The following is a 26,643-nucleotide window of genomic DNA, read 5'->3' as shown; positions in this document are numbered from 1 at the left end:
AGCAGTGGGCAGCCCCCTCTCAGCCCACAGCCTGCTTTCTGGTTAAGAAATGCCACCCACCGCAGCACGTGCCATGCCACTGCTGAGCCCCAGACCACAGACGGCCAGTGCAGAATGCAGCAGTTCACTTGAAGCCTGCATCCCTGGCCTCTGCTGGCTCTCCCTGACCACCCCGCTCAAGGTCCTGATATCCAGACCTTTGCCTGATCTGGCCCAGACTTTCCAAGGGCCCATCTTGGCCCTGATGCAGTGTCCTGCAGGGTGATGCGGTCTTTAGACTTGGCACCTCCAACTGAAACCAGCTTTCCCAGCATCTGAGCCATGACTGAATTTGTTGTGGTAGTAGTTCTCCTTTACTTTTCTTTTGTTTGCTTAAGAGTGGGGTTTTAACTCTTTCTTCGCAGGGTCCCTTGATTGCAACAGCTTTTACCAATGGGTATCACTGAAGCTGGGGACCAGGAGGCAGGAGGTAAGAGAGCTTTGAACAGGAACGGGTAATGAGAGGAGTGAAGTTCTGAGCTGGCCCCTGTGCTTGAGCTCTCAGCAGGAACTGCGGATGCCGCTGTGAGGCTCGCCGGCCTGACCCAGCCTGCGGGAGGAGTCCTGTGGCCAGCCTGGGGCTCTCTTCTGCACCAGAGGCTTGGCAGGTTGGGTTCCTACCTTACGGTCCCCAGGCTGGGAGTGCTGTGGAGAGGTCACTTAGTGTCTGGGTGCAAAGAGGAAGGAAATGGGAGCACTGACAGAAAGAGGAAAGGTCTGCAGCGTTGGCCAGAATCACAACCCAGTGGTGATCCTGAGAGGCAAGCTTGGCTCACCTGGGTGGATGGGGAAGTGTCCTCCATGCAGTTGGCTCTTCTCACAGCTGCTGAGACACTGTCTCTGGGGAGCGAGGTTTTTCCTCTCCTGCCTGCGAGAAGGGCAGAAGGAAAAACTGAATCTGATCAGTTCTGTTTCTGGTCCTCGGGTGGGCCTGAGAGGGAACAGGTGGATGGTCTCCATTTGCTTTGCAAACATGGCTGAAGTTAGCTGGCTTAGAATTAAAATTAAAAAAAAAGCCAAACAAACCAGCTTTTCAAAAAGGAGGGCAAAAACTTGCAGGGAACAGTGTCCAGACAGGAGCCCATGGCAGCCTGGCAGGGCTGCACTGAGCTGAGTGCTGGAAAAACGGCTGGACCCCACTACGTCACAGGCCTCCCGGGGGCCAGGAGTGCCACAGGTCCAGGCAGGCAGGCTGCATGGCGTGTGGGGCCTTGTTTCCCAGGCCGCACGTTGCCATTAAAGATGGAAGCATCTCTGCTATGCCCCGTCACTGTGCCAGCGAGATGCAGAGCAACTCTGTGTTGGGGCAAGTTTGGGTATCGAGTATTTCTGTCGGATCACACCTGAAGAAAACCCCAAGAGAAAAGCTGTTGGTTGTTCTAGATCCTGTCCCTTCCCTCCCCTGCTGTGTCCCGCAGATTCCCCAGTGACCTAACCGAGGACAGCGGCTGGAGGATCTGGTGAGCCTCGGGGGATGAGCCAAGGTTACCTTTTTCTTGAATCAAACTGCACACTGCCGGCTGGCTGCCAGGCTCCTGCCGCCCTGCCCTGATCTCTCCCTTTGACCAGACCACACTGGACTGAACCCAAGGAGATCATCTCGCTTTCTTACTAACCACCGACGGTTTACGCTTCCCCCCTCCCTGCCCCCAGCCCACCGATTCTTCTTTTATTTATTTTACTAGCTGTTAGTTTTATTTTTTTTATTTTATTTTTTTATCTTTTTTTGGGGCTACCCCTTCTTTTTGTTGTTTGCTCTTTCCCGAGCTAGTAGACATATTTTATGAATTGGCTTTGTGATTGTGTTAGGTAGTTTTTATTGAGGAGTATTTTTATTTGGCTTTGAAACTGTTTTGAATATTTTCAACTCTGTTGTTGTTGTCGTCAGTGTTTTTAAAGCACGGTATGTAACAAGATTGCAGTTCTGAAGGGAAGAAAGAGACACAGAGAGAGCAAAGGCTGAGAGGAACTGATGTATTTCTATTTTTTTTAAAGAAACTGTTTTTAATTGTTTCTGTTTTGTAAATGTGAGGCTTTGAAAAGTGTGAAACTCCAAGGATCCGAAAACGTTGGACATCGCTGTGGAACAAAACAAATGTATATTTTGCTAAGTGAAAAACACTATCCTTACAGCTGAAAGATTTTTTTTTTTTTCCTAGGTTTAGTTTTACGTGGGGTTTTCTTTTTCCTCCTGTATAATATGTAAATATCGCGAGCTGAACCTGGCTGCTGCCTGCAGCCTGGCTCCAAGGAGCAGCTCCAGGTCCTGGACTTGGTGCCGCAGCGTGAGCAATATTCTCCAGCAGAATCCTGACAGGACTCCGTTCTTTTTTTGTACACCTTTTACTGTAAGATTTTAAGACCTCTGATGAGATGAAAGGGGGGGGGGCGGGGGGGAAACGTACCGGCCATCGGCTGTTTTGCTGAGCGGGTTAAAGCTGCTTCCAATTGCTCGATGTACAGACTCCATCACTGGGCTCCGTAGTGCCAGCCTCTGGTTTGGCTTTAGGTAAAGGGCTTTACCGCCATTGCTTGTCTTGGTTACTTTGAAAGGAATTCACTCTCCAAACACTATCGCTTGCGTCAAGATTTCCTGGGAAAGGGGATCCTCCTCCGGAGGCGAGGGTATCGGAAGGGGTGTCGGCCAGGGCCAGGGGGAGATTTGGGTGGTTGTTCTCTGAAGGGCAGGGCGCTGGGTTGGGGAGTCATTAACGGGGGAGAAAAGCATTAGGGTGGTGATTTGGGGGCGGGTTAAGGGCTTCTCAGGGATTATTTGAATTATAGAATTGCAGCTTCCCGTTTGCTTTACTCTGTCTTCTGAAGACTGTGGGAATTTGTCCTGTGCGGAGGTGATCTGGTCCCTTCTCCAGAACCTGCCGGGGCTTCCTCTGGCGTGGTCCAGGCCCCTGCTAACAAGCACTCTGCCAGGGGAAGCCTCCAGCAGGAGTACATGGGGCAGGTTTGGGTCTGGATTTCAGTGAACCAAAGACCTTGTTAAGGGGGGTGATTAAGCCTTTTATTAAGATGCAGCCAAACTCTTTTCCCAGGGAAATAACAGCTTCATCTTAAGTTTTAAAAATCATTCCCTCTCTTCCCCCAAACTGAGCCCCTGTAAGGGAGAGGGGCATTTAGAAAAGGACAAGGAGGGCCACAGTGCCCACAGGGCCCTTTTTCTCTTCCATACCTCCCCCGTCCGCCGGAGCTTGTCCTGACCTGGGCGATGCGTTTGGAGAGTTCTGTTTAGGTAAGAGGGTACTTAACAGATCAGTACTGAAAACACAAAGCAATAATTTTTGTTACTGAGACAAGAGTCTGTATGTCTGTTTTTTTAAATATTTCCTAATTAAAGAAGAGCTGCATTTTATTGGGTTTATTTTTATTCTATATACTTCAAATTTGGGTCTGCGGACAGCGCTTTCCTCCCTCTTGGTATATGCGCTGAACTGCTTCCGTGCCCCCTCCAGACATCCAAGGCCAGCTGTGCTGCTGCTGGGCTGTGATTCACTCTCTGGCCAGTGCTGCCACTGCCTGGAGGCTGGGGCTCCGGTTTCAGGGTGGGCATTTTTTTTAAAAGAAATAAAGCTGTGTTTTTAAGCCAGTAAGTTATTACACTCCAATGTTTGTTCTCTCCACACCTGTAACCCTTTTTCCAGATTTCAGTTTTAAATTCCTAATAAATTATTTGAAAACTGTCCTTCTCTGTCATTATTTGGGAGTGGGAGATTTTCAAATGGAGGAGATTTCAGGTGAACTTGGACCTGGCAGGAGTCGCATCCTGCCATTAGGATAAAAGCCCCAGGCAGGGCTATGACTCTGTGTTCTGCTCCCAGACTTTGGCAGCGGCCCAGTTTATAATGTGCGGCAGATCTGGCTTTAATAGAGATCGTGTCTCTTCTCTATGTACAGAGGTTTTGTATAGATATTTGTAGGCTCAAGAAAGGAGGAGATAGTGTGGTGTTTAGAAGTTTGGGTCAGATGCTCTGGATTCAATGACTATGGTGGACCAAGGAGGCTAGGTCTAAGAAATCCAAATGTAGAGATGGGAAGGGAAGAAAAGTCCTTAACAGACAACACTGCAAGAAGAAGGTGAATTCTAACAGTGTGAAATAGTAGGGAACCCTGTGCAGCAGGTCTTAATTATAGAGAAGTCTTAAAAATAATTGAAGGCTCAAGCCTGTAAGTTTAGGAACCAGCTGTAAGTTGGGATGTCCTCACAAGCATACTGAGGACCAGTGGCTTTGTATGCAGCACAGGTTGGGGGAAACCAAAAATAGCATTGGTGGAAAAATCTTTACCCTGCTGGGATGTTTCTCACGAGGCACTCTTGTGGTGCTCACATGCTCACTTTCCCATACACGGTGATCTTCTTGTTGAATTAAAATGTACGAAATCCGAGATATGACAGTATTTTTGATCTGTGACTTAAAAAGGCCAGTTTATTGGAAGTTTTCTTCACAACATCAATAATAAATCAGACATTGAGAAGCGAGGAAGAAGGAACCTTAGAGTCTTAAGGTTCATAGGTAAGAGAACAGAGAAATAATAATTTAAAAAAGAGTAAAGGTGGCCAAAGTAGCAAAGGAGAAAGAGAACACTTAAGTGGATATTGAAGGGAAAGTCAGCAGATTGATCTGTGGGCAAAAGATTAAATTATTTTCTCTGAACTAACTGTGGTACAGACTGTCCTTTGCATTAGCCTTTAATGTTTGTTCAATGTTTTATTAGGACATGAGAATCTCAAATCTGTAACTCAGCATCTGTTTGGCTTTAGATAACCTGTGAGTGGGGAATCCCAGAGGATCAGAGAGTGTGTGAGAGATCAAAAAGGTTGTGCTGATGAACAACCAGAACCATTCTGTCTACCTTTAACTAGATGTCCTATGGATATGTAAGCATCCTGTGGATACTGTGGGTACCCTGGCATAGTTTCACACCCTATGAGGGGGAAGATGTCCTCATTGTCCCCTATAGAAACATGCATTTGAACCTACTGAAGGGTGGTGAACCCTAAGTTTCCTGAACAAGCACTCTGGCATATTAGGCTGTTACGAAAAGGTGGGCTGTGCCTCTTCTTCTGCTCTCAAAAACTGAAGGCTTGCTTGGTGCTTTAGAAATAAATGCACTCTGACTATCAAGTGACCAGTCTAGGATCTACTTCTTGGGTGTGTAAAAATGCCAAACCTGTAGCCCTGACGGTGTTAGAGCCTCTGGGGTCTGAATGTAAGTGCAGTATTTTGGACTTAACCCCTGGCTGACTCCAGGAAGGTTTTTCTTACCCATTTTTTGATCTTATTTCAAGGCTTGCTAACTGGCCTTATACCTTGGAATAGAGAGCCAAAGGGCGTAACTGGGTTCTGCTTTGGTGCTGGAGAAAGAGAAACTGCCGTCTCTGAGCAACTGAAGTCTGCTGTGTATGTTGAAACTTCTAAGCCCAGTTCGTTTCCAGTGTAAGTCCCTTAAGGTCATGTGAAAACAGACACTACTCCTTGTTTAAGCTAGATACAGAGGCTTTCCATGTTGCTTGGCTCCTGTTTCTTGCCTAGTAGTACCTCCTTCTCCTCTATGGCTTCAAAGTAAAAAACAGCTTGAACTGTCCTCAGTTCAGCTCGTGCGAAAGGGTCATTTGGGGAGAGTGGATGACCTGTACCTTATTCTCTAAACTAGGACAGGACAATTCATGGAGAGGTACAGGATTAATAAGTGGGATACCATAAAAAAGAGGATGCCAGTATTAGTAGGGTGGTTATTTGTGTGCCAGCAATTTCCAGCATAACTACCACACTGCTACTATTTTTTAGTAGAGAGCCCTTAAAAGTCTTCAGATCTTTCAGGCTGGTTTTTAATAGTAGCATTGAAAGAATTTAATAGCAAAAATCTAGAGAGCAAATATTTGCCTTCCTGGCTTTCGTAGATTTTAATTCCACTGGCCTTCAACGGGTCATGTCAGAACCTGCTGCCCACAGCCTCCAATCGAAGAAGTCTCCATTTAGTAACATAAATACTGGCTTGTTTATCTCATACCCATGTCAAGGTGAGGTTGTCATATAAAGGGCTGCATTTTCTTTAGCACCAATGTCTCTGTAAGTCCTCTGAGAATGAAGTCCTTGGCCCTGCTTTTCCTCCTGTCTGGTGCGTAGGTGGCACTCACCCCCCCGGACTGGTAACACCATGCCTAACTCTAACCTTTGTATCTCTTCTCAGTGGGCGCAGCCAGTGCTGCTGTCTCACCCAGGGCCGTGTGGGAGCTTCGCAGCATGATCAAATGCACCATCCCAGGCAGCCATCCTCTGCTGGAATTCGGTGACTACGGCTGCTACTGCGGCTTGGGAGGCAGTGGGACTCCAGTGGATGAGCTTGACAGGTTTATAAGACTCTGCTTTTACAAACCTCTTTCCCTGCTTGTGCATGGTTCTGCACGCCTGCTTCGTCTCAGCTGACCCTGCTTATAAATGTTCACAAAACTCTCTGGCTGCTGTGAATGAAGCTTTCTCTCAAAGATTGATTCCAGGAAAAAAGGATGTGTAGTATCACACCTTGATGCCTTATTATTAAGATAAAATATAATCCCAGCGACTCTGTTTTCCCTTCTGTGGCAACTACACCGCACTCATTCCAGCATTTTTGTTTCAGCAGTGCCGTGCCAGCAGCTGGGATGCAGCTCTGCACACACTGCCCAGTGCACAACCATCAACGTGTGCAGGGCTGGGCTGCAAAATGCTAAGAAGGGGCTTGGGCAGTTTAGAGATCACACAAGTCTGATAGCCAAGGTGCAGTGAATTGTGTCGGCTGTCAGCTCTTCAGCTACCAGGCACTGATGGGGTGTGTAGGGTAAATGCTGGCTTTTGCTTTCCCGGTGCCCAATAGACAACTGTGAAGCTGCTCCAGTAAGTACACGTGTACCAGACACCTCTTGGACCATTAGCTGGCAGAACCGCGTCCCTTTGAGGTCCTTCGTGTCTGCTTTCTTATCACTCAGTATCTTTTTTTTTCCCCAGTGCCTTGTCAAAGCAATACTAGTGTATTTACATGTCTTACAGGTCAGCTGAGTTTGCATTTCTGGTATTTTCTGACCTTTTCCTCACTGTTTCCCAGGTGCTGTCAAGCACACGATGAGTGCTACTCGCGGGCACGTAAACTAGAAGCATGCAGATCCATCTTGGACAATCCCTACACAGAGCTGTACAGGTTCAGCTGCTCCAAGGGGCAGATCACATGTAACAGTAAGTCCACTTCCATGTCACTCCACTTCAAACATTACTCCAGTCTCTCTTCTGAAGGAATGGAGCTACGTTACGCTCCGTGATTCTGCGGCAGGAGGGCGCAGTGCAAGTCCCTGCCGGGCAGCTGGTTCTTATAAACGGGGCACCTCACACGGGCACCAGGGTGAATGTTCTCCATATAGCACACAACTTAAAAGTTTCTTAAAATATATGGTATTGCAGTACGTAGGGAAGCCTGTCCCCTCTTCAGGGGATTGAGTCCCTGTAGTACTTTAATGGCAGTATATAAGAGATCAACACGCTAACCAGGCAGCGTTACACAGCTTCTGCCAAGCATCTCTAATGTTAATGGTGGAGCTTTTACAGGGCTCTGGAACAGAGGTAAGTAGCAGATAGGCTGGCAAACAGAATTTCAGGGAAGGAAGAAGCAAGGAGATTTCTGGGCCGGAGCACACAGCTTTGGGGCCAGGAGGTTAGCGGGGAGAAGCATGTACACCCCCAAACTGAGGGCAGCAAAGGGCTATGCCCCGGCAGCAGGACTGCCTGCCTGAGTCACTGCCGTGCCTGGTGAAGGAGCTGCGGGGTCTGACCGCTCCTGCTCTCTCCTCCAGGCAAGAACCACGAGTGCGGGATGTTCGTCTGCAACTGCGACCGCACGGCTGCCATGTGCTTCGCCAAGGCGCCCTACAATCCCGAGCACAACAGGCTGGACACCGAGAAATACTGCCACTAGTCCTCCTCATCCTGCCCCTCAGGGCTACAAAAGGCCGGCAGCGGCCTCTCACTAATAAACGCCTCGCAACCACCCGCCGCCTCCCGCCTCTTCCCTGCGCCGCGCTGAGGGGAAAGCGGGGCGGGCGTCGAGGGGAGGGCGGGGACCAGGCTGAGGAGAGGCCCCGCCCCCTCTGCCCACGGTCCATTGTGGCGCGTGCGGCGCCCCCCACCCCGCCGCCCGCCGCGTTCGTTGATTGGCCCTTGGAAGCGGCGCGGGCGCGAGGCCGCCAGCAGGTGCGCCCCGCGGGGCAGCCCCGCCCCTTCCCTGCCTTGAGGGCGCGAGCCCCGCCCTCTCCCCTCAGAGTGCCGGCGGGCTGAGGTGAGGCGGGGGTGGGTGTCGCTCCATCCCGCCTGGGTCTCCTCAGGGCGGCCCTGCCTTCGCCCTCCCGGTGAGCGAGGCACTGCTCCTCCGGGTGCCCACGCGTTAGCTACAGCGCAGCTTGCCCCTCGCGTGGGTGCGTATCTGAGGGGCTTGAGCCGTTTGTCTGGCTGTTCGCTGCTCTGAGAGACCCCTGTGTGCTTACCCTGGGGAGGTCTTCCCCTGCCTGGTGCTGTTGCTGGTCAGGAGCTGTAGGGAAAGAGGTAATGTTGGCCTGGAAGTCAGGGGAGGGCGGGGAGCCCCTCTGAGGGACAGTATCTGCCCTAGTTTTTCTGTCTTGACAAGGTCCTGCGCCAAAGCTTCCGCCCAGACTTGGTGCCATCGTGCTGCAGAGGCAGTTTTACTGGCAGAGGCTTTCAGGAGGGTGTTGGTGAGCTCCTGTGGCAGGGGCTGCTTATGCCCCTGATTGCTGACAGGGCAGGAGGAAGGTCCTGGTTCATCACCAGAAAACAGCTCTATTGCCTCCACCAGCTGAAGGAGAGCATTCATCCCACCCTGTCATCTTTGATCAGGTACAGAATGGAGATCTTGGATGAGTTTGACAACGAGTATCCCCTCAGTATATCATTTTGCAAGCTGATTTCCTTAGAGGAATTTGAGGAGCAATCTTTGTCGTACACCCAGCAATGCCTGCGTGAACTGTACTCAAACATGGAGCAGAACCCAAGGATCTGTGAGAGGGCTCTGAGAAAGCAGAAACAGATGGAGAAGGAAGAAGCTGGCTTGATATCTTATTTGAAGGTACTTGCAATGCCTTCCTAGTGAAGGTCACTGGATCTTTGAGGGAATTAGAGTGATAATGAGATAAGATGGTATATTGCATTTTGTTCTTTTTTAAAAAAAAAAAAAGTGTCTCAGCTGGATACTCCATCTTAAGGCAGACTGGGTCCTAGTTTTGTACCAATATTTGTTACTTAGTTTTCCTTGGGTGTTTGTGTACATGAATTTTCTGGAAACATTGAGCTCTTGGGGTTGTCCACAGAAAACCTGAGGATCCTGGATGCACTCCCATCATACGGCTAAGAGGAATCATTCCTAGGGCTGGAAGCACAAGATGAGGTCTCCTGTCCTAACACACTAGCTTTGATTCTGAAATCATTGTTTGTAGAGCAGTAAAGGTCCTAAGTAAAAGTTACTGAAATCCCTTTGTCGTGATAAATGATAAATCCCATTGTAGAGAAAATACCATCGCTATCTAGAAGAAACACTGTACTTCTGAGCTGTATCATCACAAGCAGGGTAGAGAGCTGGGGTGCAGTTGGAACCATATCAGAAACTTGGTGTAAATTTTCCCTGTAGTAGGAACTCTCTAGATTTGAGGTTATCTACTCCTGGCATCCAGCATTTGGGGCATGCTAGCATTCCCTAGATAAACTCAATGGATAGATGAAGGCACCAATTCATTCTATATCTGTCTTACTCCATACGGATTTTTATAAGGCTGCACTTATGTTTGGTCCCTTGATCATGCTTCTCATTTACATGCCGCTTTGGTGGTGCGAAGACTTAACAGTAAATTTAAACAGCCTCCTGAGCGAGCCCATACACAGGGAATGTAAAGTGGCAGGCCCTAAAAAAATGGCATGGGTGGGGAGGTTGAAGGGGTTGTGCAAAGTTGCTCTTTAGGGCTTTGAGGAACATTGTGGAAAGAATCTAAGAGCAGGCCTGTGATTGCTTGAACTGACTTGCTGCCAGCTTATGGGGAGTACAAAGTGTATGTGAAGATCTTCTGCCATGCCGGTCTGTATTTCTGTTCCAAGACCAGAAACAGAGTACCTGAAATACAAGGTATCCCTGTGCTCAGCAAGCATGGGAGCTCTGAAGCCCTACACACAACACTGCAGCCATTGCAGCTGGCGTGTGAGATGCTGGAGGGATGGTGGCTCTGTGGGCTTATGTTGCAGAAGTAAAGTCTCAGTGTCTTATCTTCCTTTTCTCTATTGTTGTTTTCTAGGCCAAGATTTTTTGGGCTCTGCAGGGAGAGCTGAATTACTCTAACTATATGGGCATTGCAGAGATGAAAGAGAAAGTACTCCAGCTGAGACAAGACATGCAGAGAGTGAACAACTACGCTCATGGTAATGACCGTGCTTCAGTTTTTATTTGGGCCTGGAGACTAATACTAGATGCTTGTACTGTTGCTCTTCCTCTCAGGCTCAGCTTTTCTTCTTCTCTGCCACTGTTTAGTGATGCAGAAGGGAAAAAGTGCAGAATGTGGTAATTGGGTATTTTTCCTTAGTGGGAAGGGAAAGGATGGGGGTCTGCACACAGAATCGCAGATACCTTTACCTGGAACAGTGGTTTTAAACCCCAGCTGGCTTGACTCTGCCTTTCACCTTCCTATGCAGTTTCATTCCTGATAATTCAGGAAAGATCTCGGGGAGAATAGTGATACTGTTTATCTACCATGTCTTTCATGCTTTTTCTCAGTAGACCTCAGAATACCTTACAAAGAGGCATGGGCCACAGTCTTATGTCTATTACATTACGGAAAACAGATGCAGAGAGGTGAAGTGGCTTTCTGAATGTCACAGTGTGACTTCTGGATTGATCAAAGGACTGAGAATTCACTCTGGTCTCATCCTTCCAAGCCTAGTGCCCTGTCCCCTGGGCAACACTACTAAAGCTTTCCTCTGCTGTGCACCTGTTGGCTATCCTGTTGCCTCTGGGGCTGGCTGCCCCAGAAAATAAGAGACACAAAGAATATGCATCTTTTGGAGCAGAAATGTGTGTTAGAATAGACGGGGGAACGTTTTTGAGTAATTAATATCCAGCATTACAAAAGCACTTTTTACGGCCAGAGTGTTCTGCAAACAAGATACAGAAAACAACACATCCAGTGAAGGGTATTACAAACCCTTCCCGTTTAACTGAAAATATTACTTTGACTTTCTTTTTGGACCAAGAGCTTACTGCTGTTGAAGTTAGTATCAAAACTCCCTTAAATTAGGAGAGGAACTGAGGTCCTTGTTTGATATTTGCTGCTCTGGCTCCAAGCTGAATGCCTGATTTTTGGTTTTCAGGCCATATAGTGGGTGTATATATAGACCAATACAGAAGTTAGACAATTATTCCTATTCAGCACTGACTGTTCCTGCAGTTTGGTATCACTGGGGGCAAGGCCCTTATGGAGCAATAAATCAAATCCTGTGTGGTTCATATGCCAGCTGTTGCAGAGCTGCTTTTCCCTGCTTCTCTCTCCTCTCTGCAGACTGTTGAAGGTCCTTCCCCACTCCCTCGGCTGACCCCCAGCTCCTATGGAGCCTGTCATTCGCCTGCAGCATCTTGGACACCGCCTGTGTGCCCTGATGTGAGGAACTGTGATACTTACACTGTGTACACAGCACCAAAAATCTCCTGTAGCCCACCAAGCTGTAGTTTGGGAATAGCCAACCCTGCTAGACACGGAGAAGTCTGTGATGTGCAGAAATCCTGCAAAGCCAGTCACTCTGCTCTGCTGATATCAGCTGAAATAACCAGCTATTAAAGAGAGTGCACCACAAACTCTGCTGTGTGTTGGGTGTGCATGGCTGGCCTACTGGTGGGCTGCTAAGGAAGGTCCTTGCTGTTGGTATAGAGTGGGGACCCATATATGTCTCTTAGGTCACCCTCTCTTACCCTATTTTATTGTGGAGAATGGTTCTTGGAAAGACAGAGGCAGTATGGAGATCTGAATAAGGCTCAGAATACTTTTTCTCATGGTAATTTTGAGAGACCAATGACTGTTTATTGAGGACTGGAACACAGAAAACTTTACCCTGCTTGTCTCTGCCATTTTCAGTGACTTTCTGGACTGTGTTAGACTGCTCATGTCTACTAAAACATGCCTGGCAGAACTTGCTCCCAGAGCCAGATGCTGTTTTGCCACCTGGAGAGAAAAGCGCAGGTTCAATACCACTGTGTACAGATATGGTGTTTCTGCTGTGGCTGTTTGTAGAGCAGTTACTTGCAGTACAGAGGAGAGCATGCAATTTATCCTAGCTTAATAGATGGCGGAAGTGTTTTTAAGATAATGTAAAGAGAACTGAATATAGGTGGAGAGTGTTACAAGTGAGGGAGCAGAGGTGGTGGCTTGCAACGGTGTGTACAAGGACAGGTCTTGAACCTGACTTCCTAGTTGTGAGGGCTTGCTGAGCAAATGCTTAGATGCTCAGCTGTTTGTGCCCCATTGAGCTGAACTGCATACTTCTGTTTGGAAAGAGCCTAAATGTTCTGTTGATTTAACTGCTCTGTCGTGCATCCTTACCTCCTTGAACTGCTGTTATGTCTTTGCAGTGAGGATGAGGTGAACTTACAGGCTATTTGTTCCCTGTTCCTGGTGCTTTAGCCTGTGACTAGTGCATGCTTCCCTCAGACCATGTCTGCATGGGAGAGGTAGGCAAAAGGCTGCTAAGAAGAACATCTGATCCCTTCCCCAATATGCCAAGCAGTAGCTTTGCTGCAGCGACCAGTAGGGCAACTACTGCTGACTCCAGTTCTTCTGTGTCCCAGTAGTAAATGCCATAAAAGGAGGGTGAGGCCTTCTCTGCCCGTTATGGGCGGCTATACCTCCTTCCCTATAAAGTGGTTGAGATGATTCATCTGCTAAATGCTGCGTGCAAGCACTGTCTTGTTTTTGTAACTGCGAAGTAGTGGCATTGTGGGTTTGGTAACAGCCTAAAGGTATTTAGTAGACTACTTCAGCAGAGGATTAAGTTAATAGGACAAGCTGGAGAGGGAAAGGCCATGCAGTGTTACCGGGTTCTGGTCACTGGAGGGTGCTGGTGGGAGGAGTGGTTCAGGCCACACCTCTCTGAAATGCCCCTTCTGCCTTGCTTGCGGCTCCCACATGCTTCTCACCATGGAAAATGCCGGTGTGAATTGCAGAAGGAGCTTAGGGAAAGCACCAGAAAGGTGGCTGGCTTTCTGTGGTCTTTTCTAGAAGATAATAGCCGAGATCAACAGTTTTGCTGCTGGATACAGTATTGTATGTCCCTCTTTTTCTTTTTATCACCACCTGAGCAGAAACCACTTCCTGCAAGTGCAAGTTTCTGTAGGAGATAAATATTCACTTGCTTTGTGAGTCATCTGATTTATCTTCCATTTTGCAGGGCATCACTAAAACTTATTTCCTGGATTTTTTTGGGGTGGTTTTCATGAGACACAAGCTCCATGTTTCATCACCCCATTTAAAACAAACTTTCTTCTTTGATCAGCTCTTCACAGCTCCAGATTTCCCTCTGACTGCATAGACCAATCACCATAAATCTGGCAGAGCTTTAGGAATTGTCTTCAACCCATTTGGCTGCGTGCAGCTCAATAAATGGAGGTTGTTATTCCCCCTTCATGCTAAGCTGTGAAAACGCATCAAAAAGCATTTGCTGCTTGTCTCACCTCCAATGCTGTTTTCCCCAAGCAACAAAGGGACTCATCTTAGTGAGAAGGCAGCCTTAATCCCACTTGTGTGATAGCCTCAATTTCCTGAGGATCCTCCAGCTTTTCTTACCTGCAGGCACAGCTTCTTTATTGTAGAAGTAGTAGGTGCACAGAGAGACAAGGAGCCTTGCTGCAGCCATGGCCAGTTCTGTGCACAGACACAGCACTTGGCTGTTAAACCCAATTAAGTTCTGTCATGCCAAGTCCTAAATAGGGGAGGGTATAATGTGATTTTTGTCATATGCCACCTGCCTGAGTGAGAAGCCAAGCACTGTCACCCTCCCACCAGCAGAAGTTTGTGTCAAACTGTGAACTCTGGGGCACAGATTGACTTGTTGCAGATATTCAGTCTTTAGAATTAGAGGTCCAGTTGGATTTTCCTCTCCTTGGCCCTTGCCAATGTGAAGATATGGGATCACACTGGAAATCTGGGTGCAGCATGTGTCTAAATCTTTCTATACGTTTCTTTTTTTTGCAAGAGTCTTCTGATAAAGGAATAGCAGAATGTCCCAGAAATCCTCTTTTATTAGCAAAAAGGCACCATTTCTGATTTGCATATGCTGAAGCTGCATATGTTGTCTGGGTCTTGGCAAGGGCAAGCAGCACTTAGGTCATTCACTCAAAACCGCTTGCTTGTAGTGTGTAAAAGTCACAGCTCTATATCATGAGGCCCTCTAACACAAAATGCTTTTTCCTTTTTTTTTTTTTTTTTCCCCCCCCCCTCTTTTTTTTTAGCCTTAGTAATTGTTACCTGCTTGCACAATTGCTCTTTTGAGGTGAGTGGGTATGAATTTCTTACTGTCCCTCTGTGTCCCCTGCATGATTTCCTGTATCTATCAGGACCTGGGTGCATAGGTGACAGAGCACTCAGCTGTGCAGCCCCTGTTGGGCACCCTTGCAGTTAGAAAAGCTCACAGAACCAATACAATAGGAGCCCATTAATCTTTTTCCTCCTTTGTGGTGTTATTCCAAATGCATCATCCACCTCTTTCTTAAGGCTCCAACCAAACAAATCAAAGCTGTTTAACAGCCCATGTACCAGAATTTCCTGTCCCTACAGAAAGAAAGCATCAGCCAGGAGGAATGTGGCATCTGAAAGGTATTTTCACAGTATCTGTTGGTGATGAAAATGGCCAGACCAGTAGGACTGGAGAGGCAAAGTCCTCTATCGTAAATGTACTCTCTCACCACTATTATCTTTTCTGTAGTCTAAAACCACAATTGCTAAGGCCAAGTTAATTCAGATCTCAAAACCCCTGCACTGAGACACCACAGAGAATGGCTGGGAGTAGTGATAAACTCTGACTTCAGGCATTCGGCTGACACCCTCCTCATTCCTTTCCCATTAACTCTAGACAGCCTCCTAGAACTGTAGCTTTCAGTTGCTGTTTACCTGGGGCTGCCCGAGGACAGGTTATGTTAGAGGAAGACTCCATCTGTCCTGCCCAAGCCCCAGGTTTTGAATGAATAGACTGAGGAAACCAGTAAGGTGGCACTGGTTTGAAATATTTTTTTTTTTTTTTTTTTTCCTCCTCACAGCTGCAAAGACTGGGAAAGGGCAACATCCAAGGCAGCCATGGGGGAAGAAGCACACTCTAGAAGGTGGATTTAGTTGCCTTCACTCCAAGGTTCCTGAATCTCCCAAGTTCACCATGCCCAGGGTCTTTGGTCCTTTTCCAGAAGTCGTGAGTAAGCATGTTTGTCAGTAGGAGCAATCTGACTGTAAGATATGGGAGGCTGCACTTAACACCATACCCACCAGGCACAAGTCCTCCGGGCCATCTGCAGTCTGTGCTGCCCTCACTGGAACACAGTATATGAAATATCTTTCCCAGGCTGCAGGACTCAATTACAAAGTTTGCTCTGAGAATTTGCCCAGAAATAAAGGCAAGACTTGCCACATAGGAAGTAGTTTTTGTTTGCTTTGGGTAACTCCGACCCCACTTTTAGAGGAGTGGCAGAAGAATCTATTGTAAGACACTCTCAATATCCAGACCTCAAGAGCTTGTCCCAGTAGGAACAGCTGTAAGAAAAAGGGAAGAGCATAAGCTGTTGATTCAGCTGATTTCATGGTAAAAAAACCCGTCCTTGTGCTGTTGTCTGATGTGTACTTTTGCCATGCATAGGTGGACAGAGCTACAACTTCAAGGCCTGATGTAAAATACTGGTGGACTGGTCTAACAACAGTGAGCCAGAAAAGGTAGGAGAGGATTGAATCATGTGGAGGATAAGGCTGGCTTAAAGCAGACAAGGTAGATAGATAGAAAGGATCTGTGTTTCCTTCCTGGTGACGGGGGAAGAGAACACTGCTCAGGCTCTGTAACACTCTTTTCCTGTTAGTTTCAGCCAGTAACACAAAGATTACCGTCCTTTTGTTTAGTCTTTTAGGAACAATATTTCTCCCCTTTTTAAAATCCTCCTCCCTTGCAAATTCTGCATAGGCTGAGAGAATAAAGCTGAACACTAGGTCAGTTCTTTTACTGAGTTTGTTGTTTTCCCACAGCATGGCTAATTAACATCCTATAGTGCTCAACCCTGGAGGTTTTTGTAACTCCCTCCAGGCTGGTAACTACATCAGTAAGCTGACAAACACGAACATCTCAGGGTAGGTCTTTGCTAGCTACCTGCAATGACATCATTACCTTCTGATAGCTGTTATCTCTCTGCATTGCATCTTCCCACAAAAACAGTCCCCCAGGAGTGAAAGGGGAAGGTGTCAATCAGCATTAGAGTGATGCAGATCTGGCTTTTGGTGTAGGAACTTTAGGCTTTCTCTGGCATTTCTCAGTTGAGTGAACTTACTTCTCAGTGGTGTCCTGGGGAACATGCTAAGAGGTGAAGTGCTCTGATCCTGCTCTAAAAGAAGTCAATTTTAGTAGTGCTGGATTAGCTTAGCAGAAAAAAAAAAGGGAACTCCTGTCTCAGCCTCATATACTTGTTGTATATGTACTCATTAACATATAGTAATAAACCACACACAGGAAATTTACTGTAATGTTCATTTACTGTAAGTCATTGTCTTAGTGTCTTAGAAGTATATAGTGTAATCAGTGGAGGGTCAGGGTAACATGACTCATTTATTAGTGATACTGAAGAGACACCCTGACTCCTCTCCCACAGGCTCAGCTGCTGAACTGGAGAAGAGACAGGGATAGATGTGGGAGGTTTAGTCACATTGCTAATGCCAAGTTCTCACTGGAAATGTTTTCTTGTTTTAGGCTTCTTGGCAATGCTCCCACAACTTCTCAAAATGCTGGCTCTACTGGCACTAAACCTGCAGCCTCTGTTTTTAACACACCTATGTCATACAAGTTCCAAGTTGGTGCAGAAGATGACACCGATACTGAGAAAGCCAGCCCCAGTTCCTCTGCTAAGGAGGCATAAATGTCGTCTTCCATGGAAGAACCTATGTGAATAAACACTGTGCAAGCTCCCTGGCTGTGTGTGGAGAGTCTGCTATGCCTTAGCAATGGTTTCTGCAAAAGCTTTGGTTAGCAGGACAGCTGTACTATGCTAAAGATGGAGAGACATCTGTGAGCTTTCTTCACTACCAAACACCAGATACCTAACTCGCGGGAAAGTGGGATGTCCATCAAATGAGAGCAGAATGCAGGTAGGGGTCCTGAATTTATCTCGCTTGGCTTCTAAGTGAAGCCATCTCTCCTCTGATCCATAATAGCCAAATCTTGAAATGCGTTAAGTATCTTAATTCCCCCTACCTTCTGCAGAAATTGGGTGCCTAAGTATCCCTTAGGTTCTGTGCTTTACTTGCTCCTGCCTGACATGGATTTGAATCAACAACAAAGTGGAAAAGAACTTTGCGTCATGTGGTCAGTTGTCCTTGCTTTGCTGCTTGACCTTTTAGCAGATGACTCTGGCATCCTTGCTTCCAACTGCTTGTTACAGTTCTTGTCAAAATATTAATACAGGACATGTTATGTGAAGAGTAGGACTGAGGCATTTGAAAGACCACAACAATTAATCTCCCTCATAGCCAGAAGGAGAGCAGTAGATTCATGCAGATGGTTGGGTCAAAAATTTAGTGTTCTAGTCTGGACAAGATTCTGTCTTTTACTCCAGAAATGGTTTAATATGGCTTACGTTACCACCCTAAGGATCAACAAATAAATGGTTACACCCAGTAGTGATGGATCTCCTGTTTGGAGTGTGGAAAATTACATCTATTAATAGCTTGAGATTACCTCCTGAGGGAGACCTGTTGTACAGATTAAACTGTATTTCTCTCTTAATTCATCAGCTGTTAGTAATTACATCCTGCATTTTTGGAATGGAAAAAATGAATCTAAACTGGCTATTGAGACTGTACTTATATAAATCATAGGAGGGAGAGGAAATTACAATGCAAATAGTATAAATCTTGTAAACAATTTTAATTCACTTCTTAGCTATTCATTAATTAAATAACATCTTCAAAAAACACATTCTGGAAAATGTAACAGCCACACTGAAAGCAGTGCTGTTCAGATTAGCTTAAAGTAACTCCTCTGGCATCTCAACAATATATAATTTTTAAAGGGTTCAGATAGTAAGCAGTTTAGCTTGTCAGCTGACAGTTGAGAGAAATGCTGACTTTATCTCCTTGCTGGAAGACATCAGCCTTATAGTCTGTGCTTTCAAATAATCTCCTAAAAGAGCAGTGCTCTTGTTCAGCTTCTATTTTGCCCCCCCCCCCCTTTTTTTTTTTAAATGACGACAGCAGTTCCTCTTGCCTCCTTTTCCTCTTTGCACACTGCACAGTTGCCTGCTAGTGGTATTGGATCTTCCAGCAGTTACCGTGGTTTTCCACATTGCCCTCCTGTGCTATAGCCTTAAGTTACTTGGTTAAAATCCCTGTCCCTCATTCTTCTCTGGGGACAATTTTAAGAAAGGTATTTTGTTCTCAGATATGGTAGTCTGATTATCCTGTCCCAGAAAAGAAAAGGGACTGTTTACAATGGCAAGGTAAGGCAGAAAAGTACTTTTTTCATCATCACCCTGTTTCCTGGTAAGTGGAGATGGTTTCAATGGAGAGAACTGGTCAGGTCGACATGTGTGAGGCTTGCTGCCCTCTCCTGGTGTCATCAGGGGCCATGCATTGGATCTCACAGCTGCCTCTTAGATTGAGGTTTTCCCCTTTTGAGATGACGAGTCCTGCAGGAGTGGAGGGAAGAAGCTGCTTTATAGGTGGAATTGATTATTTTAAACAGCAGTGTTTTGATTACGATTAGCTGGATCAATTCAGCCAGGCACAGGTTTTGAATTGTCAGTTGCAAAGGCAGCAGTGTTGATCAGGTTCTCTGAATCTGCAGATGAATCCCTGTAGTTTTCTGATTGTGAGAAATGGATTGGAACTCCACACTGCTGAGTCTCCTGGCTTGCCCAGTTTTCTGGGAGCATTAACACTTAGTATGCTCTTTGTTTATGATCATGGGAAACAGTATCATGGCCCATCAGAGCACACCAGTTACAGGTGAAAATTTACAGCCATGTTTTGGTGCACACTGTGGGAACTTATTTTCAGTCAGCACATCTCAGTCCCAGCATTTGATGGGAACCCATCTTCTTACCCTGTAAGGTAACTGACCAGGGAAGGTACTCACCTTGTAGAAATAAGTTTACTCCTGATAGCTACTGAAGCTCATCTTGTTGGGTCATGTACAACAATCAAAGGCAGCAGCTCTCCACAGCGGGAATTCAGTTTTAAGGATGCAAAGTGATCTAACCTTGTAGGCCCAATGTTAAGGATCGCAATTGGTAGCTGCTTCTCCCAGGCAGCAAGAGCAAACCTGTAACCAGAGTATACCTGCAGGAATACCAGAAGACAAAATTACTGGCAGCTTAGGCAAAAGAAGAGCTACAGAAAGGAGTAAGGAAGTAAAATAGTTGCTGTTAGCAGTGGGAAACGGGGCTGTATGTACATGCTGTGTTGGGCAACTGCACTGAATTCAGGTAGGAAATTTCTTCTTTCAGGAGTGCACAGAAAAGAACAGCTTTTAACCTCTGTCAGTGAAGGATTTGCAGTTTCATAGAAACCAAAACTTCATAGTACATTGAAGGGAAATGTCCTTGTCTTTTAGTAAATCTCTGCAGCAGTTTTTATTAGTTATCATAGGTACTTAAATGCTTCTACTTTGATGATTCTCACATGGCCCAGCTTAGGTACAAGAATGAACCTAAGGCATTTCAATCATTCCTGTACAAAGGATTATAAGCTTAAGAAGTGCAAGCTCAAGGAATTTGTCTCCAATATCCTGAAGCCAAGAGAATCACAATCAGGCAGCCTTGGTTTTATCTTGTTCTGGGAGGCGTTAGAGTGGAGTTTTTTTTAATGTAATAGAACTTGTTCCTGGAAAAATTTCTCTTATACAAACTCTAGTCCAAAAGCTTCTATGGGTTAAACAACAGGGGTTTCTACACTACCTTACCTTACAGGTAAGAGGCTAATGGAGAAAACACATTGTGATACAAAGGACAATCCTAAGCAGCAAGCAGAGATATTTCTGCTCTCTTATTGAGAATTTAATTAGGAATTAGAGGTCCTAAAATCTGGTGTTTCACACAGTGTGCCGTGAGGCCTAGAAAGCTGCCAAAGGCTCAAAAATTCAAGCAAAAAAATGTGGGGTGGTGATCTCTTCAGGACTGAATTGTATCAGGTATCTTGGCTTTATGGGCAATTGTGAATTTACTATATTCTGATGGAGGAGGTAGCACAGAGGGGTCTGAATGGAGTTATTTATAGCGGCATGAAGTAGACTGGCAATAGAGTGCCAGGGAAGCCAACCAGGCCAACTGTGAAGCCAGATTCCAACCACAGTAAAAATAAAATACAAAGAAGCTCTGAAGAGGCTGTTTTGATCCACAAGCAAATAGCAGTCCTAAATTGTGGGACCAAGGATTGTTGCAGGCAGAGTAGCACAGAAATAGGAATGCAGTGTGGGAGGAAGACCTGCTTACCTGCATAGAGGATCCTGCCACCAGCATGGAGTCTGATTCTGCCAGGCGTTGGTGCACAAAATTCACTTTTTCCCGGCTCACCGTGTCTCCAAAGAATGTCACGTCGGGCTTCAGGATTCCGCCACATTTACTGCAGGCTGGGACTTGGAAATTACGCACCTGCTCATCTGTCAGGAAGACATCCCCATCTGGAGCCACACCAAACGCTTCAGCTTTCCAGGTAGGATTCAGAGCTTCAAAGCGCTCCTGAAGCTCAGAGCGCAAGATTTGGTCTCCACAGGCCAGGCAGAAAACCCTGAAATTCAGAGCAAAATCTTAATGCAGAGTTTCATGTCAGCTGAAGATCTGGAGTCTGTAACTTTTTCCTTAGAAGGCCCGGAAGGTCTGTCGTCATTATCCATGTTTATTCACCAAATAGTACAGGTCAAGGAGCTGTCTTTCTACCTCCGATTGTTGTTTTGTAGGAATGCTCCGCAGGAAGCGCTTTGAACCCTCTCTCCCAGTTCAGGCTGTGCTTTTTCATCTAGAAACTTTGGGTGATCACAGCCAGGCTGTGGTGGCCCTTCTGGCACTATACACTCTGCTTAGCCCTGGATAATCCTTGCATCCTCAGGATCCCCTTGTCCTCTTCACTAAGAGGATATTTGCTGTAGCAAGGAAAGGGGAAATTCTGACTGATGCAGGCTCCAAGGGAAATTATCCAAATAATGCTCAAAAAACCGGAGTGGTGTTCACGTTTCTTAAATGCAGTGCTGTGAACAGCACTGCTTTGTGATCTTTTTTTCCACACCAGCCCAACACCACCTTTGAACATGTCATCTCCAGGAACATAGCATTGACATTTTGCCTCCTTTCTCAGCAGCTAACACTGGACCTGCTTGTCAGTCACCCTGAATGAGAGACCGGAGGATTAACTATCCTCCCTTTACCAACAGAGAGTACCTGTGCGTGCAGCCGTGCAATTCTGTCATGCGCTGGCTCCCAGCTTTGGTGTGAAGGGCATCCACATTCTGGGTCACCAGCCAGTGCAGCTTCCCCAGCTTCTCCCAGTCTCTTAGTACCAGGTGTGCTGTGTTTGGCTGGTGGGAGGAGAACTGGGGCCACCCGACAAAGTTCCTTGCCCAGTACCGCTGCCGGGCACTGGCACTACGAACGAACTCAGCATGCTGGATGGGCCGTCTGTCTGTCCTGGCGTAGAGCCCAACACCTTCAGAGCGGTAATCTGGGATCCCCGATTCAGTTGAGATTCCAGCTCCAGTCATTACAAACAGCCTCTTGGAGTTAGAAACAAAGTGCTGCAGCTCCTCTACTTCCACGGGATCTGGGGGAAGACAGGCTGGCACGAAAGCCAAGTTTGGAGAGATTCTCGATACAGAATGGGATCTGAAATGATGGAATCTGACGGCTCTGCAAACTCCAGACAACTTCCTGGCAGAGAACATGTTCAGCTAAAAGCCAAGAACAGAACACATGGCAGGTAAAAGAAAGCAAAGAGCACCTCTGTAATTCCATTTTCTTGGGATTCCCTGGAAAATGATGCTGATAAGTATGCTTTGTTCTTTTTTCTTTTTAGTAAAGAAACACAAGTTATTTTGGAAATGTTAACTAAAGCCCACCGTCCAAGGACAGTGTTCGTATGTTGCTTTGACAGAGGACAACACTGAGGACTGCTCAAGGCACGTGGACAAAATTAGCACCCTTGACTTGCAGGATTCCTGCTCTTCTATCTTGGTGTGAAGGATGGCTGCCTAAGAGGACTTGTAAAGAGCCCAGAAAGACCTGAGCATGCAGAATCTTTCCTAGGTATGTGCAACAGGGCAGAGAAGAAATGGCAAGAAGGCCAAGCACCCCACTCCAGAGGCACTGTCTGTCTGGTTCCTCCCCAAAAGAGACCCTTGCTCTGCTTTCTTTAACATTCTGCCTTCTCCAAATCAGTCCTTTCTATCTAGCCCATCCTTTGCATGTGTTGTGGGAAGGGAGAGAAGAACAACCTTGAAATGTTGCTTTTTCAGGACAAAGGCCTTGACTGGAGTTACTCCTGGTTTTTTTATAAAGGCCTGGTGCAGAACAGGCCTTGAAATGAGACTGAAGATGGTTAGGACACTGCCTAAATGCTCTGGCACCTCCTCCTTTGTGGGTACCACCTCCTCAGAGTCACTGGAGAGGTGGAGGGGTACTGCTTTGCTTCTCCAACAGGAACAGGGTGAGAGAAGGGATCACCCAAATGTGTGCAGGGCAGAAACAACTGCCTGGCAGGTAGGAATGGGAGGGATATCCTGCTTTAAGGGAGGAACAGCATGGCCTGTTGGGGACAGGCAGGATGGCTTTGCTGACAAGTAGCCTGGAATTGTGTGGAGGACCTGTTGTGATGGGAGTGGATTGGTTTGGACCTTGATTTTGTTTGGTCTTTCTAGCAGTCTGCAGTTCTCCTTTCTCCATTTTGCTATTTTAAAACTATTTTTTTCTGGGCCTCTCTATGGTTTTGCATACAAAGTACAAAAAGTTTTGAAAGAAACAGTACTGAGAATTGACCAGTATTTCTCCCTCCCACCATATCCCTTAGCAAGGAGCCTTGTGTGAGATCTGGAAGATGGAGGAAGGACTTTATTTACTGATAAAAAGGGATGATCTCTAAAGAGTCATGGCAACAGGCCCCAGATAGTTTAGTGCTTAAAGCTTGCTTGGTAATGTGGGACACCTGGATGCAGATTCATGCTCACTCATACTTCTGCCTTCACCATGACAAATTACTGGGAGGACAGCTAAGGGACTGGGTCTCACTGGGAGTCCTCAGCCAGCTGGAGCAGATCCCTTTCAGGTGTTACTGGCAGTGGTTTGAAGGTGGGGTCTGTGCAGCTTGTTAGCTGTCAAATGGTTAAAGCATGTAGGCAGTTTCACAAATGCTGCCTATAGAAAACTTGCGGTGCTTGAGATCTGTGGCAGCTCTGAGAAAGTCAGAGGTATTCAAGTGGTGAGCTTACTTATCTGAAAGGCTGGCATCTAAGTACTTTTGACAACCTGTGCTTCAGTGGTTTTTAGGCTCCTGCTGCATTTAAATTGCTTTGCCTCAAGTCCTCAGTCACCCTCCAGCACCAGTTCTTACAGTAAATAGCACAATATTTGAATACATTTAAAGTTTCAGTGTTCGGCTGTAAGTACGATGATACTAAACTGATGCTAGCTGGCAAAGAGTAGATTTGTTTCAGTTAATCTCCAGTTCTCAAGGCTTTGCATCATCATCAGTTGAATTACAGGGAAGACTGGACTTCCTCCATAGTCTGAATTACTTTTTAAATCTAAGCAGTAGATTCTGTTTGCAATGATTTTTGTCTTGTTGTTCAGCAGGAGTTGTGTTGGGCATTCCCACTGAAGAGATTTAATTTTCTATGTGAATTAATTAGAAGGGACAAAGTCTCCCAATAAACTGTAATTTGCTTTGATGATAACTTCTGTCATGATGCTCCCCAAAGGCTGTTAAGCCAGTTTGACAGTATTTAAATTGCTTTAACTGATGAAAACTCTCCATTCTTGTCCCTTATCATCAAAAGATCTCTCAGAAGGAAACATTCTGAGGGAGAATGAAATGGAGATATAATATGGGTTGGCCCACAAGAGAGAGAAGGCAATGGTAGGCCCAGCAGCAAAAATAACAAATACATTTGAGAGCTGCTGTGAAGTGTAGAAATAGGAAAAGCTTACAAAGGACAGACTATTTCCTGTGAAATGCAAAGCTGCTTTTAAAATGAAAGTGCTCAGATTAAAAAATAACTACGATATATAGTAGGGGAAACTCTTTGAATGTACCTACCAAGATCCGAGGCTAAAGTTTGTTTTTAACACGCATCCAAGATGCTCCACAGAAAGAGACCGGACAAGTTCAAGGTGGAATATAAACAGGGTTCTACAAATGGTTACAGGCCGCCAGAAATTCCGAGGGACAGCCACGTCACCCGAGTCTCTTTTGCTGTAATAATTACGTGGGGAGTGGGGGGTAACAGCCGAACCGAACGCATCTAACGAAATAAGAGTGATATGGTGAATAATGCCTGAAAACTTACCTTTCATAATGCTGCCGTGCCCGACTGCGGAAGGAAAGGGCTGGCCTGCCGGAGGAGGGGTTTTCTGGGAAATGTAGTTCACAAAGAGATTAAGCCCGAAGCACAAAGACTACAATTCCCGTGCTTCAAAGGAGAGAAAAAAACGGAGTTCCTCACGCCTGATAAATTGAAAACGCTAAGAGCTTCATAGCTGCCCTCAAGGAAACGTACAAGAATAAAATCAGATTAGATTTGATTTGATACAAATGCAACTAATAGCTTTGATAAAATGCATTGTAGATGTTTGTCCTTATAAAAGCATTCATTTTTTCTTTTCACTGATGCTAACAGGCTTTAGGCTTAAAATGTGACTAAACAAATAATGGAAGAAAAATCTGCTGAGGGCTGTTAAAGACATCTCTTCTAGCTCAGGAATTCCCTGAGATGTAAATTGCTGGGCTGATACATTTGCTCTGTTCTGGCACTCCTCCTTCGGTACCTACATTTGGCCCCAGGAGAGATGGACCTGTCTGGCAGTCCTGACGTTCATAGTTAAGCACACTTGAGATGACAGCAAAAAGTGTTGGCAGATAGATGTGGAAAGGGCCTGTGGCAGCAAGGATGGACAAATAATGAAAATCCGGTCCATTGCGCTGCAGTTAGCGGGGCTGGACAAAACCCGAGAGGTCAGCATGGCACAAGTGATCTGTGTTCAGCTTTCAGAGGAGGCACGGATGAAAAATGAGAGGGCAGTTGTTTCTTTGATCTGGCTGGACCTCTCCCAGGGCATAGTCAGACACCCTAAACCACTTCAGGATTAAATTCTTTGCCCCCAAAGGGCTTGTACCAGTAGCGCCGTTCACCACTTCCTTCCTGCGCTCGCTGGGCGCACCAATTGCTCCTACCCCTCAGCACTTCTTTAAGCGGGAGGGATTTCTTCCAGTGTGTTCCAGTTGATCCAGCAGCTCCTCCTTCCTAAGCTAGCAGGGGTGGCTACTCGTGGGGACTTTTTTGAGTCCTTGTGTGAATGTGGTTGGTGGTGCTTTGCAGAGCTGACACCACCCAGCTAGTTTTCAACCCCAGGGCTGTGCTGACCTGCTTGCTGCCTACCCTGCGCTCCCTGGCAGGAACTGATTGTGCCTCTCTGCTTGGAGCAGACATAGGTCTTGATAATCGCATGATAAACTGTGTGAATTGCCTGGCAATAAGGGGTTTGGTGTTGGTTGTTTTTTAGGGTTTTTTTTTTTTTTTTTCTTCCAAAGGAGTCTTATTTTTCTGGAGAACAAATAAATGGGAGGAAGTCCAGACTGCTGCAAGGTAGCAGCCTGGTACTAGATGCTCGCCTATTTTACAAAGGATGGACTCTTTCTAGTAATATGGACTGCTTTTCAGATGCGTTCTCCAAATTGCTCTTGCTAATTAGTTCAAAACATTGCAGGGATTTTAAATCCATTTTTCTTGCCTCTTACAGTTATTCCAAAGCCCAGACGAGCCCGAGCCTGTATATAGCAGCTTGTAATTTTGCGACCACGAGGAAGAAGCGCATCCTGCTTGCGTGGTGCCAACCCTGCCCATCCCTGCCGCCCCCGTGCCCTGCGGAGGTGTGGGGCGCGACCCTCTCCGTGGCAATTTCGTGAGCCTTAAATGACCGTGAGGCTGTTAGTGCCTGTTTTAAGCGTTTAAACGGGTTTCCAAATCGTTGGGTGGTGACTCTGCTTTGATGCCACCGGGGTGGTGAGGGCAGCCCGCGCCCTGCAAAGCCCGTTTCCCCCCGTGTGTGTGTGTGTGGGGGGGGCTGCCGTGCCGCCCCATACGCCACCTCCCG

General features: G+C 46.4%; 3 protein-coding genes across 4 annotated transcripts in view; 2 read left to right on the top strand and 1 right to left on the bottom strand.

Moving 5' to 3' along the window:
• MSI1 (musashi RNA-binding protein 1) overlaps positions 1–2,344 on the top strand; it is a 29,248-nt gene extending 26,904 nt beyond the window's left edge. The window contains exons 12-13 of one of the 2 annotated variants that reach the window (XM_010574597.1): positions 405–469; positions 1,458–2,344. In XM_010574597.1, coding sequence (XP_010572899.1) covers positions 405–446 — 42 coding nt within the window. In that variant the 3' untranslated portion in view covers positions 447–469; positions 1,458–2,344. Of the gene's footprint in view, positions 1–404; positions 698–1,457 lie in introns of those variants that run through there. The other variant, XM_010574588.1, reaches the window with a different exon arrangement.
• A 3,790-nt stretch (positions 2,345–6,134) lies between these two features.
• On the top strand, positions 6,135–7,992 carry PLA2G1B (phospholipase A2, group IB (pancreas)). The gene is made up of 4 exons (XM_010575682.1): positions 6,135–6,168; positions 6,241–6,400; positions 7,132–7,259; positions 7,871–7,992. The coding sequence occupies exons 1-4, from the start codon at positions 6,135–6,137 to the stop codon at positions 7,990–7,992; spliced, it is 444 nt and encodes a 147-aa protein (XP_010573984.1).
• Positions 7,993–18,744: 10,752 nt separating this feature from the next.
• Positions 18,745–24,864, bottom strand: SIRT4 (sirtuin 4). The gene is given in 6 exon segments (XM_010574577.1): positions 18,745–18,978; positions 19,428–19,481; positions 19,484–19,630; positions 20,782–21,076; positions 21,724–22,229; positions 24,840–24,864. Coding segments are annotated over 4 exon segments (945 nt in total). The 5' UTR covers positions 22,224–22,229; positions 24,840–24,864; the 3' UTR covers positions 18,745–18,978; positions 19,428–19,478.
• Between the last annotated feature and the right edge of the window lie 1,779 nt (positions 24,865–26,643).

The sequence above is a fragment of the Haliaeetus leucocephalus genome, unplaced genomic scaffold (assembly GCF_000737465.1).
Source record: "Haliaeetus leucocephalus isolate CR32 unplaced genomic scaffold, Haliaeetus_leucocephalus-4.0 Scaffold13, whole genome shotgun sequence".
In the NCBI taxonomy this organism is placed as follows: Eukaryota; Metazoa; Chordata; class Aves; order Accipitriformes; family Accipitridae; genus Haliaeetus; species Haliaeetus leucocephalus.
The sequence above is the reverse complement of the archived record's forward strand: the minus strand, read 5'-3'. Positions and strand labels throughout refer to the sequence as shown.

What these genes read in the sequence shown, in the direction of transcription:
- PLA2G1B (XM_010575682.1), top strand. Translation starts at nt 6,135, where the DNA reads ATGAAGTCCTTGGCCCTGCTTTTCCTCCTGTCTG. An exon ending in CCTGCTTTTCCTCCTGTCTG is followed by an intron (nt 6,169 to 6,240) that starts GTGCGTAGGTGG and finishes ATCTCTTCTCAG; the next exon opens with TGGGCGCAGCCAGTGCTGCT. An exon ending in CCAGTGGATGAGCTTGACAG is followed by an intron (nt 6,401 to 7,131) that starts GTTTATAAGACT and finishes ACTGTTTCCCAG; the next exon opens with GTGCTGTCAAGCACACGATG.